At 37.4% G+C, this 18,179-nt stretch overlaps 1 protein-coding gene across 3 annotated transcripts in view; it reads right to left on the reverse strand.

The window, feature by feature from the left end:
- Nucleotides 1-18,179, reverse strand: part of NT5C3A (5'-nucleotidase, cytosolic IIIA) — a 39,294-nt gene that overhangs the window by 14,138 nt on the left and 6,977 nt on the right. Inside the window, exons 1-2 of one of the 3 annotated variants that reach the window (XM_037510062.2) lie at nucleotides 5,074-5,158; nucleotides 489-543 (exon numbers count right to left, since the gene is read on the reverse strand). The exons of 1 other annotated variant lie outside the window; for it this stretch is intronic. In XM_037510062.2, the coding sequence (XP_037365959.1) occupies nucleotides 489-524 (36 nt within the window). In that variant the 5' untranslated portion in view covers nucleotides 525-543; nucleotides 5,074-5,158. Of the gene's footprint in view, nucleotides 1-488; nucleotides 544-5,073; nucleotides 5,159-18,179 lie in introns of those variants that run through there. One more of the 3 variants, XM_037510053.2, reaches the window with a different exon arrangement.

An 18,179-nucleotide genomic window follows, 5' to 3' on the forward strand; every position in this document is an offset into this window, starting at 1 on the left:
GTCAGTTTTATACCCATTTCTTAAAGATGAGATTTCCTCCTCATTCCATAACAGCTACGAAGGACTGAGTTAAGATCTACAGTCAGTTCTGACTCAAAAGTCTATCTTTTTCCTATCTAATCCTAGTATCTATAATGTAATGAACTCCACTGTTGTACAAGAAATTTTTAAAAATCTCATGCTGTATGATTTAAGTGTGTTGTTGCTGAGCAAGGAAAATTTAGCATAAAAAGGAATAGGGTAGCTACCTTATAGGCTAAGAAATACTATAATGCACATTATATTTCAAACAAAAAGAATCATAAGTTGAAAATCTTAAATTGAAATTCAATTCAACAATTATTTGAGGTTCTAATGTGTGTCACATATTGTAAAGAAAGATCTATACAAAGTTACAGCCCCATAATTTATTATCTGATTAAAGACAGAAGTAAAAGTGGTGAAAATGCACCATTAGTAAGTGGAACTGGAAATATTCAAATACCCACCATTTTCAAATGTACAGCAGAATCTTGATTAGGCATTTCTTGGCTATCCAATCTTCTGGATTTTCCCAGGTGATGTCACAGTAAAAGAGAGAGAAAAAAAGTACATGTGACATACATGCATTTTAGGCTCCTCCTGTATGTTAATGACATACTAAAGTGGAACTTTTGGTTTGATTTAAATACCAAATTATTAAAGGCATCTTTTTTCTTTTCTAAGGAGCTCAGCTGTATATACATTTTACTGTATCTAACAAAAGTTTTTAATTAAAAATTTTGTATGGATAATCTGCAGCTACCCTGTAAAAACTTACAGGGTGTTAATAAGAATTGAATAAAAAGTTAAAGTGAAGAAGTTATTTGCAAGAAAATGCTTTATTGCAAGAACATTTTATTTTTCTGTCAATCATTTTCTTTACATGTAAAAATGAAGTTTGTAAGGAAAACTGTGCATTAATGTTCCTGAATCAATGAAGGAATACATAAGTAAATGAAAAAAAATCAGTCAAATTTATTCCTCAATTTTCTCATATTATAATCCTTTATTTTGTGAAATTATGTGACTATGATCTGAGTGCATTTATATTTAGCATAGTATCTGGCACAAAATAAGTATGTGATAGTGTTTGTTAACTGAATGATTATTTTAAGAGTTTGGGTGAAATTTGTATATATATTTGTTAAACTAGAAAAAGCAGTTTTTAAAATCTCTTAGAATTTTAAAACATTTTCATCTTTTGTAGTATAAATCAAAGAGAAAATCACTTATTTAATTTTGTTCCTCAATGACTACTTTTACTTTATTCTAGGTAGATAAAATTATATAATAAAAACTTTATTTTAAAAGGACAACTTAGTTAAAAGGGGAAATCTGACTTTTTCTTAAGCTCTTATAACTAGATCTGTATTCTTTGCAGTTAAAATGTGCTGTAGTAGATACATAAAAGTTCTCATATTATAAAGTCAGGTCCCCCCCTTTCTATCTTAATGCATAAAATTGGAAAATGTCTCATAAATAAGTATTCCCCCTCTCTTCTCTCAGAGAAGCCGTTACTAAGTTCATGGTCTTTATGATTGATGGCATCTTAGATTTGAATAAATAGCATTTCCAAATGGTAAGATACCTGCAACTTTTCACATCTGAAAAGTAATGCATCTGTAGAAGTATAAATGAACTGTTATCTGTATCTCATGTATAAATGAACCGTTATCTGTATCTCAGTTCACACTCTATAAAACATTTGATTACAACCCCCACAATGTGATTAGAATAGTAGTTTGGGGGTTGAGTCTTTATTTTTTTTTTTTTATAGAGGCATGTTTTATTTATTTGTTTGTTTGTTTGTTTTGTTTATACATGCACTGGGTACAGTCAGAAGCGCGGGAGGGTGAGAGGATTCACCAGAGCCAGAGCGGGGAGCAGAGCAGGCAGAAGGACCGAAGCACACTGCTGAGGGGAGCAGCGGGTGGCAGGAGAGGTCTGCGCGCCATGTGGGACCCTCCTCCGGTGGCCGGGGAGCAGCCGGGGATTGAACCGGCGCTGCAGAGGCTGCGGGCAGCTTCGCAACCCAGCGCTCAACCGCTGCGCCACTGGGGAGGCCCGGGTTGAGTCTTTAGATGATTATAGTCAAAGTTTAGTAAACTTTCCTTGTCCTATTTTTTTTCTGTCAATCATCAAACTTAAAGAAGATGTCAGGAAAGCTGCCTGCAAATCTTCATTTACAGAAACCAAAGCATGTAATATTAAATATGTATAGCTTTCCTTTATGTTTAAGATCTGAAAAGGGGTCCAACTTTCTGAAGGCACTATTTAAATAAACCATTTTATTAGCTTTTTTTTAAAAACAGAAAGGATAATGTAGAAAAGTACAGTAGAGTTTACAAAAATGCCACACACTTTGCGAAACATTTGAAAAGCTCACAGGAAAACAGAATTCAGGCAGTGATGAATACATTTTGATATCTGAGAATCTAAAGATTTCTCACATACTATAGCCAGAAGGCCCAATTGCTCTCCCCCCTCCCCTTCCAAGTATGGTTCTTTTTGAAACTTTCATGTCTAGCTCAAAAAAAAATTAAAGCCAATATAGTAGGTCAAAGAGTAAACACCTTTTTCAGGGTTTCTTCAAATATTATTTAAACAAAACACAAGTGAAAACAAAGAGTGATCAGAAATTTAATAAGAGTCAACTTTAGGATGTTATGTTTGGTCAGTAAACGGAATAGTTCATGGATACTATGCAAATTTCACCTGAAGAACTTTCATTCTCTTTCCAGTTGTCAATGGTAATCTAACCAGAATTTACCCTTATTCAAAAATAATCTCACACAAATTGCTACTGCAGTTCTAATTTAAAAAAACACTCTGAGGGTTGCTATCATTATAAAAGCATAAATACTAAGGCATAAATGTCAGCATTCTGGCACTGTTCTAAGGAATAGTGAAATTAGGGCAGGGTATTTTTAAACAAATAGCCCTGTAAACCTACACTTAGTATATAAAGTTCTGACTTACTTGCCAACAGTCATCTGTTGCAGATGCTTCAAGAGAATAGTTGCTGGAAAAAACACATCAAGTGTAGAAGACATGTTCAAAAATAGAAAATGCAGCCCTTCAACTATGAATTCTATTCAAAGGAAGTTTTGAAGTTTTAGGTCTTTCAAATCTTAAACTCAGGTTGGAAATTGTGGAAATGGGAAATAATTACTTTCTGTGCTTTCAGTATGAGGTTAGGTTCTCCACTGTAAGAGTATCAATACAAGGAGCATGTAAGACAAGACTAAAGACTGAAGCCTGAGGTAAGAACTTCACTTGACTAGCATAAGCCTGGTAACTGAGTTTTTTTGCTATGGTGGTATTTCATCCTCAGGTAATTAACTTTATGTTGAAAACATGGTTTTCAAATCAATGCCTATAATTTGTATGTCTGTATGAAAAAAATTTCCTTGCCTTTATTCAAGTTTTAAAGCAACTGGATACAAACTGAATACTTTTAAGGGCCCTCTTAGCTCTGTTTTATGGAAAGTGAAAATAATTAAATTCATTAATATAATGAACTTAAAGGTTGTGATTCTGCTTTAATTTTGATACTTGCAGGGACGTTTAAGCTAATAGTGATAAAGTAGAAATTTCCAGTGGTAAACTGTATACCACTTACATAAGAAAAGGCATGTAATTACTGTAATATGGACAGGGTATTCAACAACATTACTAAATACGCATGGTGCAAGATTCATTTTTACTGCACTTTTCCAGCAACCAAGTAATTGTCCTAAGCTTGGTTTTGTTTTTTTTTTAAATGACACTTTTTTAGGGTGATGAACACATGTAAAGTCAAAGTGCAAATCTGTTATTTCTGTAGCACTATAAATCAGTTTCTTGGGACATATAAATAATTCTCCCTAATTAGATTTTCATTGCAGCAGTGGAAAAAAAAAATACACAAACTGGAAAGTGAAACTTCCTCGATACACACATGAAATGAAACTGAACAGCAAAAGGTAGGAGGGGATTACCAGAAGGTTGAAGAGAGACAATACATTTCAAAGAGTAGTTATTTAAACATTGGCATTTTATACCAACATTCTTAAGTAGTAAAACTTGTCTTTTCAGTCAAATGTTATGGAGGTTTACAAAATTATACAAATTCATAGCTTAGAATTTATTCATCTATCTTCCTTAACCTCTCTGTTCTAATACCTAACAGAGTTTTTCAATATGAGTAAACCAAGGCATATAGAAATTAAGTAATTTATACTGGTCACCCTTAAGGTACTCTGAGTTCTTCTGCCCTTGAACGGTGTCCTAGAACAACAGGATAGGTAGTAAGTGTTCTGGAACTGGATAGGTAGGTAAGCAATATGCAGAGATGCAGGGCTTGGATACTTACTGCCAATAAAAATCATAGTGCCAAAAGAAAAATAGTAAACTCATAGTAAATGGTCTTCTGCATTAATTCTCTGATTAAAAAACAAACCCTAAAAATAAGGTAAATGCAATCATTTAAATCTAACTTAGCCATAATGGTAATGAACACACACATATTTAAATCTTAATTTTCAATGTAGAATTTGCTATAAGCCTTAGAGGCAGTAAAACAGCTTTTACTGATTCATGAAACACCCAGAACAACTTCATTCTGTATTATTCTGCATAAAGCTCACAGGCATAAAATAAAAAGTTACCATCTCTATTATTAACCATAAAAGACAGTTTCTAATCCTAGGGATATGAAGCAGGTAGCCATCAGCAAAAGTGAGTCATAGCAACTGATGAACACAAAATTGTATAATATAGTGGATTTCACCACCCCATCCAAGAGATTTCAGAAAGAACTTTGCTTTTCTTAACATCAACATGTCAAACAATCTCTTACAATTATAGCCTATAAAATGTAATTTCTGATACCCAAGACTGCAAAGTTTTACATATTCATACCTTTGCAAACTAAAAATAAATTTTGCATTGTACTGGCTCATTCTACCTTTATTTTTAAAGTGCTGACAATTTCAACAAGATACTGAGCTAAGTAAGAATCAATTAAATTTAAACAAGAACTTATTGCTTACAAGAACTGTATACACTTACTCTGAAGGTAACCGGACGAGCTACTCAAGCTATACCAGCTGAGCTGCACCAGCGAAAGAAAATTCTTCCTGTTTGAGAAGTACTAATATAGCACAAGGTACAACTGAGGGCGGTTCCAAAAGCCTTGGCCAAGCTCTATGCAAAAACAGTTTCATGACGCATTACTGCACAGTGCTTCATTATGCTAAGCCACAGGCTTAGCTAGCTCTGAGCCAGTCACCATTCTACAGAATAGAATCAACGGAAACAATGTGACAGCTAAGAAAAGGTAATTTTTTACTATTAGAGCACTGGCAATTTGATCTGCAAATAAAAATGGAACCTGATACTAAACCTGAAAAATACTCCCTTCCTCATTGTGTTTTTTTGGTTGTCAGCCTACTTGTGGTATAGCACTTTATTGTGTGGATTTTTTTTTTTTTTTTCAATACAAAGTAAAAAAGATTTGGTTGTGGTAGCCAGGGGCTGGGAAGGGAAAAGCAGGAGGTGTTTGTGTGTGTGTGTGTGTGTGTGGGGGGGGGGGTGCTCTCCCTCTGTTGCATAGATACAGAATTTAATTTGGAAGATGAAAAAGCTGAGGAGATGTATGGTTGTGATGGTGACACAACAATGTACTTATAGCCACTTAACTTTACACTTAAAAAGTTAAAGAGGTGAATTTTGTGTTTTACCACAATTTTACAAGGATGGGCTCATTTAAGGCACATTAAAAAGAGACATGCTACATGTAAATGTGGTCAATAGGATGTTGTCTATCACAGGGCTGTGAGATGTAAGTGATTTTTATGTTTTCTTCATATTTTCCTACAATGTTTGTAAATTTTAATGACACCATGCATGCATTTGCTATAAAGTCTGAACAGAACAAAACTGTCACAGTCAAACGTTGAAAAAAGTTCCTTTCCTGCTGGAAAAAAAAGCAGTTAAACTGTTGTAAACAAGGACAGTTTTGTGTTTTAAAGAGGGCCGGTCTTGTTTTCAGCCAGAGTGACAGCGTGGTAACACTGGACTACCATGTGTCGGGGCCTGATAGTGGCTCCCAGATTGGGAAACCCTATCATGAGGAGCCTGGCTAAGCAACACAGTGTAAACAGAATTTCACATCAGCCTTCTCTCTCCTATGCTCCTGAGAAGTCAAACCCACATACCAGTTCAGTCACCAAACTTCCAGTAGTATTCTCTACTAAGAACAGCATAGAATGTTGAAAAACCACTTCAAAGAAAGTCCATTAACACATTATTCAAACTTGGAATCTACCAAATGTTAAAAATTTGGCAGTTGTTTTAGTGAGATTTATAACAAAACATTCCTGGAAGAGGAACCTTTTATATTCCAGTAAGGTGGCTCAAGAGTAACTGAGTGGTCCATTTTAAAAATACTTCTGGGGCCTCCCTGGTGGCACAAGGGGTTAAGAGGTGACCTATGAAGTTATCCACAGCCACTGCAGCACGAATTCGATATACGGCCAGGCAGATACCCACATGGCACAGCAGACCTCTCCTGACTCACCCGCTGCTCCCCTCAGCAGTGTATTTCAGACAATCTGCCTGTTCTGTTCCCTGCTCTGTCTCTGGTGAATCCTCTCACCCCTCCACCACCTCTGGCCTGTATCCCGTTCTTGTATGCATAAATAAATAAATATTTTTTAAAAAATACTTCTGTATTATGTATGACGGATGACTTCAACTGTCCTGTAAATATGTAGTTATAGTAAAGAATTGAAAATGTATTACTTTGAAAGATGACAAGATAAATATCCAACAATAACAATAAAAATGATATTCTCATAACCTTTCTGGAGGACTATTTAGAAATATAGTTAAATATTTAGAAATATACATTCCTTTTGACAAACCAATTTTGTATCTAGTAATCTGTCCTACGGAAATAAGGCAGTACACAAAGATCTACTTAGAGAAGATACACATTGCAAGAGTTGTTTCATAATAACTGTAAACACCCTAACTGCCTAATACTTAAATGTTCATTAATACAGGAGATGTAAATAAATTGTGGTATATGCACAAAATATAGATATAAAGCTCTCAAAAATGATATTATAAATTGCTAAAATTTATGTTTTCTACTTGTCAAATATTTCTAAGAACTTTACATTCATCATCTTAAGAAATATAATTGTATAAGGTACAGGCTATCAATATCTTTATTTTATAGGTGAATAAATTAAGACATAATATTATAGCAAGTGGCAGAACTGGATTAAAACTCAGGTTTCTCTGACTTCAGAATCCATACCTGCAAATTACTAGACAGTGCTGCTTTGTGAGAGTTACATTTACAGACATATTGAGATGTACACGATTTACCACTGAGTTAAGAAAGTTATGAGGGAGTATCTATCTACAAGAGTCCAACTGTAAGATACAAATCTTCATATAAGCATAGGAAAGCTTAAAACAAAATGTATAAAATAGTATCAGTGAAAGATAATACTTCCCCCTTTATTGTAGATAAGAAATCTGTCTGGAAAAGTTAAGTCACTTGATACTTGTATGGCTTATGTACAAGAGCTGAAACACTCGTTTTTTCTTACTATATCATGTTTCTAGGCAATGATATACATATAACACTTATATGAGAGGGCTAGAGATGTCTATGAATAAGAAAAATGTTTTGAAACTGTGCCACAGAAAATAAGGACACAAGCAAAACATGGAATACAAAAAAAAAAAAATTGTTTCTAAAAAAAAGCCGTAGAGGCAAGCTTTTTAGCAGCACAATGGACTTTCATCTGTGGAAACAATGACAGGCCCTGTTGCCTTGGAGTTTCTTTACTCACTGTCATAGAAACAGAAATCACTCATATTAATCCGACTGCAAACTTCGACTTGACATTGACAGCAGAGAATTTCCTTTTTTTTTTTTTTTAAGATTTATTTATTTATTTATTTGTTTATACAAGCACTGGGTACAGTCAGAAGCGCGGGAGGGCGAGAGAATCCACCAGAGCCAGAGCGGGGAGCAGAGCAGGCAGAAGGACCGAAGTACACTGCTGAGGGGAGCAGCGGGCGGCAGGAGAGGTCTGCGCGCCATGTGGGACACCCCTCCGGTGGCCGGGGAGCAGCCGGGGATCGAACCGGCACCGCAGAGGCTACGGGCAGCTTCGCAACCCAGCGCTCAACCGCTGCGCCACCAGGGGAGGCCCAGCAGAGAATTTCTTATACAGGATTCATCTCTTGGGAATATTTTCCTCCCCTTATAATAGTGTAACAATGTTTGCTTCAATGGATAAATATCCATTTGTACTCTGATCAACTAGTCAAAATTTTAAAATACTGTCAATTATTCAATCAATTTGAAAAGCAAAAAATCATCACTTCATATTTTACCATCAACAAGTTTCAAAATTTTGTAATAACAAACATACGGGAATATAAAATCAAATCTATATAAAATCAAATATTTTAAATTGATAGAAAATCAAATCTATCAATTTAAACCTTAATAATGCATTAATTAATTCATTTTGTCTCCAAACTTGGGGCAGGAAACTGGAAAAAGGTAACATGTTAATTAATAATTCTACATGGAAGAAATCACTTCATAATCCTACATAAAACGTGTAACAAGTATAGCTATTTCTCAATAATATAATCTGAGACAACTACCAATTCTGTTAATTTACTATACTGCAATTATCATTGGGCCATGCAATGTATTTTAAAACTTCAATTTGATCTTGATTGACACAGAAGGAAGTCACTGCAAATAAAACAGGAAAGCCATATATGGAAGACAATTTAGCAGGCGGTGGGATGCGATGCTCTCTACATGGACTCTTATAACGTGTTCCTGTTAATTGATACATGATGTAAATGGAATGATTTTTTAAAATAACATGCAAAACATCATTCTAGGCTTTTGATTTCTTCCATGAAGACGACAACAGTCAACTAATTTCAACACTATGACTGAATAAAGGGCTAAAAATGGTTCTAATCTCAATGTATTTCTTAAATACTCTACATAAAAATCTAGTAATGAATAATTTAATTTTTGGAAACTCAAATGAGTCCTTCGACATAGTCCATATCTTTTTTACTTTCTTACTTAAAAAGTAATAAACCTCACTCCCAACAAACCTCACTCCCACAGCAGCAGCCACTGCAGGGCACCTGCCACAGCTCTGCGCTCCACTATGGCCTTGGCCTTAAGGACCACGTGGTGATGAGGAACGTGAGCAAGCCACACATGGCACTGTGGGGGGCGACTCCCCAAGCACCCCGAGTCCATGCAGGACAGATCCGGGATGCGTGTGGCTTTGCCCCCTATGAGCTGTGTGCCCGTGTTGCTCAAGGTCTCCAAGGACGAGCAGGCCTTCAAGTTCCTCAAGAAAAGGGTGTAGACACACATCTGTGCCAGAGGAAGAGAGAGTAGTTGAGCAATGTCCTGGCTGCCATGAGGAAGGCAGCTGTCAAGCGTGACCCTTATCCCCCACATGCATCAATAAAATCTTTTCAGGAAAAGAAAGAGTAATAAACCCAGTAGTTAAACTTTTTTAGAGGAAATATAGCAATAGGTAGGTCAAGCTCAAGAAAACTGGATATATAAGACAGTATCATGAATGAAAGGAGTCTTTTCTAGCTCTCTTTTCAAATCTACTCTGTTCTAATTTCAAGATACTTATGGCTGAAACTGTTTCCATTTTATTTTATCTGGATCTCCCTGCCTGAAATGGAACAAGAATACAACTGGTATTCTGTCTGCTGAAAATAAAGTATTGTTTAGAACAGATATTGTGGTGTGATAATAAAAAATGGCAAAAAGGTTATTTAAGTGTTCTTTTTATTATTAGTGCACTATATCCAGCATATCTAGATGGAGACCACAAAAACTTAATTTACTATCTCTTCTCTTTTTGCTGTGCCAGATAAACTCATTTAAAAAATAATAAGGTAAGGGCCTCCCCTGGTGGCGCAGCGGTTGAGCGCTGGGCTGCGGAGCTGCCTGCTGCCTCTGCAGCACCGGTTCGATCCCCGGCCGCCGGTGAGGGTCCCACATGGCACGCAGACCTCTCCTGTCTCGCCCGCTGCTCCCCTCAGCAGTGTATTTCGTCAGTCTGCCTGTTCTGTTCCCTGCTCTGGCTCTGGTGAATTCTCTCACCCTCCCGCGCTTCTGACTGTACCCAGTGCTCGTATAAATAAATAAACTTTAAAAATAATATAAAATAAAAAATAATAAGGTAAGAAGATGATGAATAAACTTACTTTGAAAGAAATCCAAGTTCACTAATAATTTGTAGCAAATGATTATTTGAAATCATATGGAGGGCAAGGGGGTAATAACTTGAGTTTTAATATTACATAAACAGAAGAAATCATAAAATATTGCCTTTTGAAGACGTCCTTGATAATAGCTCAACACGGTAAACCAAGGTATTTAACCTAGAAGTTTTGATAGCATATATATTACACTCAACAATGGCACATGAGCTCAGAATATTATTTATAAAAATAAGTATATGAGAGAATGAACTTCAAAAAGTTTTTTTTTAATTTATGCATACAAGAGCTGGGGTATAGGCCAGAGGTGTGGGGGGTGAGAGGATTCACCAGAGACAGAGTGGGGAACAGAACAGGCAGACTGACTGAAATACACTGCTGAGGGGAGCTGTGGGCGAGTCAGGAGAGGTCTGCCACGCCATGTGGGTAGCTCGTTGGCCGGCCAGGGATCGAACTTGTGCTGCAGAGGCTGTGGATTGCTTCATAGTGTGGGGCTTAACCCCTTGCACCACCAGAGAGGTCCCCCCCTTTTTTTTTCAAAAAGTTTTATGGTCAAGTTTTATACTGGTGAACTCTTCCAAACTTTCAAAGCACAGACAGCTCCCATGTTATATAAATTGATGAACACATAAAAAGATGGTAAGCTATCCGATGCCATTTATGAAAATAACTAGTATATAACCCTCAAAGGAAAGTCTGTCAAAGATAGCATGAAAAGAGAAAACATACCTAATTTCATTTATGGATATAGTTACAAAAGTCTTAAAATAATGAACCAGTAACAAATACCTTACTATTTTTTTTCTGTACTAGCCTTCCTCATTCTATGGATGGGCGGGTAACCAGTAAGATAACACAAATCACTTGAACAGAATGTTGTATTCTCCTCCTACTCTTGCCTTAGATAAATAATGCGCAAATGCAGAGTCATGTACCAATCAAGGTCAGGAAAACACTAGAAACAATTACTACACTAGTTTAAAGAAGCTACATAAAGGTCTGAAAAGGGGGGAATGATTACCTTTAGATTGCTCAAAAATGGAAATGAAACCAAAAAACATGGAAAAATACATCTCTAACATGGTCTCACAGTTAAAATAATTTCTTAGAGTTGCTGCAAATCAAGAACTCAGGCAATTCAGAAAAGAAGAAAATAATGGTCAATTATTTAAAAATAATTGGTGAATTATTTTTGAAAGTTCTGTGGCAGGAACTGCCGGAGTGGCCGAGAGAGGGGTTGGTGGCACCTGTGCAGTCCTCAGGGCTGTGCTTGCCAGGCCTGGTGTACCTCTATGCTCGCCTCTGCCAGTAACCACCACAGCTGAGTGGAGGAAGGCGAGTGTGCCGGTGCCCAGGGTATTCATTGAAGAGGGGGCAGCTTTCCTGCTCTACCTCTTATGTATGTATGTATGTATGTGTGTATATGTATATGTATACACATGTATAATCACTTTTTTCAATCTTAACAATCCAGGTAGATCTCATAATAGTGTATTATTAGAATTCTCTGACGTGTGATTATATAAAATACCAAGTAGAATGAAAAAAACAAAGATAGAACATATTTTTAATATCATATCCTGAAGGAAACAAAAGGGCAGGATATCTTTTTTGATGAGTCATTTACATTACAGAGAACTGGAATTGAGGCTAAGAAAAGTAAAGTAATTTATCCCAGGTTAACCCATTAGAATCTGGCAGCGCTGGGCCTCCTGGTGGCGCAGGCAGTTGAGCGCAGCATTGTGAAACTGTCCACAGCCTCTGCAGCACAAGTTTGATCCGGGCCGGCTGGGGAGTTACCCACACGGCACAGCAGACCTCTTCTGTCTCGCCCGCTGCTCCCCTCAGCAGTGTATTACAGTCACTCTGCCTGTTCTGCTCCCTGCTCTGTCTCTGGTGAATCTTCTCACCCTCCTGCACATCTGGCCTGTACCCTGGTTCTTGTTTGCATGAATAAATAAATCTTAAAAAAAAAAAAAAAAATCTGGCAGCGCTGAGATCTGAACCAAGGATTTACCAGCTACTAAACTTTTTTTTTTTTTTTTTTTGTGGGATCCTCGCCCGCGGCAGGGGAACGAACCCGCGCTGCAGAGGCTGCGGGCAGCCTCGCAGCCCAGCGCTCAACCGCTGTGCCACCAGGGGAGGCCCACCAGTTCCTAAACTTTTAAACATATATTACATGTCCTCAGCCCCTTACAAGACTGTCTAGTGTTGAAGTTATAGGATATGCAATACATTAATGAAAGTAAATACTGCTTATTTTTACTAGGTAAGCCACTATAGTTATACACTAAGAATGTTTACAAAAAGAATTAAAGAGTAATTATGGCACACTAGGTGGATGTCCCTATCCTACCAAAAGTAGAAACGTGTGACAAATGATATATAAAAAAATATATAAATGTTAATTACATGGCTGTAGACCAAGCAAAAACAGAATAAAGTATCTAAAACACCTCAGTAAATCTCATTGTTAACTGGGAAAAGTGCTTTAATTAAAACCTAAAATCAGATAAAATGCTACTACCTCTGCTACTTATTAGCTAGTTCCTAAGCAAAAAAAAGAAAATTAAGACACTACCAATTGGACTGTGTTTTAAGGATTCAATACTATAAACACACATGGTATACTTGGCCATAAGAATACATTTCCCCAGGGCCTCTCTGGTGGCGCAAGGGGTTAAGCACCACACTATGAAGCAATCCAAAGCCTCTGCAGTTTGAGTTCGATCCCCGGCCTGCCAAGGAGCAACCTACATGGTGCAGCAGACCTCTCCTGTCTCACCGGCTACTCCCCTCAGCAGCGTATTTCCATCAGTCTGCCTGTTCTGTTCCCGGCTCTGTCTCTGGTGAATCCCCTCATCCCTCCCCCTCCCCCAATCTCTGGCCTGTACCCCAGCTCTTGTATGCATAAATAAATAAATCTTTGAAAAAAAAAAAGAATACATCCCCAAATTTTAGTTCCAAACTAATGCAAATGGAAATCAGTTTCTAAATGTTTTCTGGTTCTAGTCCCAGTGTGACTCTCATTTTCTTAATATGACTTTAGTACCTTTCTATTATATAACATTTTGTGATGCTATCTTAGGTTCTAAATTTTTTCCTGTCTCTCTTCATGAAAATCCATCAGTGTCTCATTTCTTTAGAATCCCCTAAAAATAGAGAAATCTAGATAAACCAAGAACCTGGTCACGCGGGAAGACTGTATAAGATTATGAAGACTATTTTTTTTTTATGAAGACAGTTTTGATAACAGCAATCTGAACCCAGACCTGAGTAGAACATCTGAGGTAAGGTAAGTGAGGGGGGTGTGCCATGACATGGCTTAAGAGGAAATACAGAGGGAGGAAGGCACTTGAAGGAACTCACATCATGCTAAACAAACATGTGGATATCTACTTCCACCTATTTTCAAGCAGGAACTTGCCAAACAAATTAAGCAACTTTCCAATCAACGGCTAAACAACTTAAAGAAAAAAAAACATTTGCTCTGTCACACAGATAAATCTCTCATAAGGCAATCTAATCAATCCATGGTAACAGCTCTCTTTCTGGTACAGGCCCCGTTTCTAAATTCCCTTTTAAGCATTTAAGGAAAAGGTAAAAAGCTTCTCCTGAGTTGGCTGGGTCTTGATTTCCTTCAGCTCAAAAGAATCCACATAACCAAGTGGCACATTTTGGGGTGGCATGTTTTACTTCTCAACAGGTTTAAGCAACACTGAGCGCACACAAAAACAAGAAAGTTAATTTAGAAACCATTGCAGAGAGATAAGCCTGCCACCTGCTGCCCAAAAAAGGGAATTGTATAGATTTCCCTGACTGCTGTTTTAAAGAGGGGGAAACCTAAAAGGTAAGGTTCATAATATTGGATTGCAAGTATGTTATTATGCCGAAGACACAAATTCCAACCTCTAATTTAAAAGAGAATAAGGATTAATAGAGTATTTAAGATTCTTTATATGCTTCTTAATAACCCTAAATAATGTGATGCTGAATTATTTTAAAAGCAAAAGAAAGAGGAAGATAGGGAAATAATTTAACATAACCCATAGGGAACATCCAAACTGTTCTGAAAAATTAAGGATAATGTTGGGCCTTCTCGGTGGCGCAGCGGTTGAGCGCTGGGTTGCGAAGCTGCCCGCAGCCTCTGCAGACCCAGTTGGATCCCCAGCAGCCAGGCGAGGGTCCCACACTGCGCTCAGACCTCTCCTGCTGCCTGCGGCTCCCCTCAGCAATGTGCTTCGGTCCTTGTGCCTGTTCTGCTCTCCGCTCTGGCTCTAGTGAATTCTCTCACCCTCCGGCACTTCTGACTGTACCCAGTGCTTGAATAATAAATAAATAAATCTTAAAAAAATAAAATAAATTAAGAATAATCCAAAAACACTGCAAAAATTATAAAGTCCTATAGATTTTTATCTCTGCAATCCATCTCTTTTCTGTTCTCCTCTTTCTACTGTTCCCACAGCAGTCTAAGACTTCATGAATAATCCAGACTTGAATTCTCTCTCTTTAATTCCTGCATGAGGGTGATTTTGATCTGATTAGTTCACAGAAACAGTGGGCAGGGAGAGGCTCAGAAAACTGCACACAGCTAATCCTCCAATGAGGCCGGAGTTGGGGCACGCATGTACGTAGCTCAAACCTGTGTTGTTCAATGGTCAGCTATGTATTTCAAAGAAATAAGGTGTGTCCATCTCTATTTGTCATGATTTATAAAGACAACTCGTAAGAGATTGTAAAAAATTGCTCTACTGTACGGGTGGGGACGCCCTCCCCTCTAAATCAATGACTAGTGTTGGTAATGTAAATGAAGGTGAAAGGATCTAAGGATATGATGATCTAAGGATATGATGATAGCTTTTAGCCAGAAAAAGAATTCTGGATAGATTAAAAATGTTAGTATCTAGTTCACCTGTCTTGTAAATGAATTCACAACAAAAGGAATAAGAAAAAATGTAAAACTGCTTCAGAAAAATATTCTAGCTAACAAAAATAGCATGGATCAAATTTTTCATTTAAGTTGAAAATATGGTGAAGTTGTATGAGGATAATATACAGGAAACATGACAAATGTGATTTGAGAAGGACAAAATCATATGCCTGGTACATTCCCACACTTGCAAACTTGGGGATTCAAGATGATCTTGGATATACTCTTTACCAGTGGTGGGTTTATGTATTTCCCTTTGTATTTTATTCAAACTGGACCAATCATAATTTTACTTTTACTTCTCAAATATTATCACATCCATCAAACATTACCCAGTGTCATGTACTGCTTTGAACTCCACAGTCTTGTTAATATTTCTCTCATGACATTTACAGTCATTTATTCTAAAAGTGCTCTTAGGGCCCTAGCTTTTTTTTTTTTTTTTTTATAGAGGCATGCTTTACTTATTTATTTATTTGTTTGTTTTGTTTATACATGCACTGGGTACAGTCAGAAGCGCGGGAAGGTGAGAGAATTCACCAGAGCCAGAGCGGGGAGCAGAGCAGGCAGAAGGACCGAAGTACACTGCTGAGAGGAGCAGCGGGCGGCAGGAGAGGTCTGCGCGCCATGTGGGACCCTCCTCCGGTGGCCGGGGAGCAGCCGGGGATCGAACCGGGGCCACAGAGGCTGCGGGCAGCTTCACAACCCAGCGCTCAACCGCTGCGCCACCGGGGAGGCCCAGGGCCCTAGCTTTTAAGCTAGCTGTAACACATAATTGGGAGACCAAACTCTTATTAAAGTGCATCAGCACATGTGAAGGAACAGGACATACGGCAAGAACTCTTTGTAAGATCTAGATATTTCAGATGTGAATGAATAAATTTGTACTTTCAGGGTAAGCAGTTCAAAGCTATTCTGAATCTGCACTATTACTATATTAGTAAGTACTTGGAATAGTTGGAATGTTCTATTTTTCTAACAGTATACTGACCACCAGTAATATTAGATTATATACACGTTTTCATTTATATTAAGCCTATATTTAGTAAAGAGCAAATGCTATGAAAAAAGGAATAGGCACTGTGGCATACCATGTTAGATTGCTAATTGCCTAATTAAAAAACATTCATCCCTAACTTTCTTATTAATACAATCTCAATTTTGCCAAGGGTGGCAATTTGCATGACCAAAAGAAGACTCCTCAGCTTCACTTATAGTTAGGGTGACTGTGACACTTGTCTCCAATGCCATAGAAGAAGAAAGTTCAGCATCTGTCTCTGCTGTTTAGAAAATGCATGTGGTGGCTGGGCCTCCCCTGGTGGCACAGCAGTTGAGCGCTGGGCTGCGAAGCTGCCCGCAGTCTCTGCAGTGCCCGTTTGATCCCCGGATGCCGGCGAGGGTCCCACATGGCGCGACAGACCTCTCCTGCCGTGCCCGCTGCTCCCCTCAGCAGTGTATTTCATCACTCTGCCTGTACTGTTCCCCACTCTGGCTCTGGTGAATTCTCTCACCCTCCCGTGCTTCTGACTATACCCAGTGCTTGTATAAATAAATAAATAAATCTTAAAAAAAAAAAAAAAAAAAAAAAAGAAAATGCACGTGGTGGTCAGGACTGCAGTAGGCAATCTTGAGAAAAGACAAGACATTTCAAAGACACTGCCTTGATGTCCTCACATTCTCTAATACCAGCAACTGGCTATTTTTGGACTTTGGGGCCTCTGTTTCTTTGCTTAGCCAAGTGCAATTAATAAAAAAAGACAAACCCAAGCCCTTAACACACTCCACAGTAAGCAAACAATGTAGACATTGCTATATTATGAGAAATCATCAGGAAATGTCACAGGAGTTCAAGGAATATGCTTCACAAAACAAATCAATTCAAAACTGGTTCTAAAAGGTTGTAAATCTGAATACTAATGTAATTTAGATGAAAGTTGATATAGAAATATTTTAAAAGCCTATGACAGAGATGGTCCAATAAAACAATTGTTCACATCTTGATTTTTCCCCCTCCTTTTTCTAAACATACACATTTAAAATAAATGTTTTTACTTTAATAGGGTTTTAAATGCTTATTCAGAAAATTGAAAGAAGCTTCACTGGCACTGTCCCAATGCTCTGATGGCTACTAACAAACCTGTTTTTAAGAGGTGTAAATTTTCCCATAATTGCCTTCTTTAAAAGCCCATTTAATACTGAAATTTGTACACTGCTGTCTTTTTAATCACTAAGTTTTATTTAGCTTCAAGAACCGGCTTTTTCTTTTATAAGGAAAAATTATAGTGACTTCTACTTCCCTAAGAATTTTTTAATGTTAAAGCTTTTACATTTAGGCTAAATTAATTTGAAAGTAGAAAAATTCTATCTGGAGAAAATACAATATAAAAGCAATATCCATGAATAAAAATCAACCAAGTAAAAACACTAAAGTTGTAAACAATTTAATATAAAATAATTTGTATCAAAGACACACATGACTACGTTTTCCTCCCCAGAGGCTCATCCTTCAATGACTAATCTTTGTTGGAGCCGGTTTCTCTGTGTAACAGGAATTTTCCAATCAGTACACAAGTTTTGTTCCAGAGTACTTGTTTTTACTGACAGATCAACCATTCCTGGCTAAAAAGGCTACAGAGAACTGGTCATATCTGAACTGGAGTAGGTTTCTGTGTTTGGCAGGAATTTTTCAGGCACTGCTCAAGCTTTGTTCCATTATCTTTGTTTTTAGTGAAAGAGTAGCCATTCCTGGCTGAAAAAAGCTACAGAGAGAACTGGTCATCTTGGAGGAGGGATAGTGAGTTAAAAGCTCTGAGAATGTCTTGATACGCCAAGAATCCAAAAAAGGTTGGTAGAAGGGGGCAATTCAGGTTTACAATAATATATTGTAATTCATCCCCAAATACCAGTTATTTGTATTATTTGGGCAAAGTTC

The sequence above is a fragment of the Talpa occidentalis genome, unplaced genomic scaffold (genome assembly GCF_014898055.3).
Source record: "Talpa occidentalis isolate TD23 unplaced genomic scaffold, MPIMG_talOcc4v2.1, whole genome shotgun sequence".
Taxonomy (NCBI): domain Eukaryota; kingdom Metazoa; phylum Chordata; class Mammalia; order Eulipotyphla; family Talpidae; genus Talpa; species Talpa occidentalis.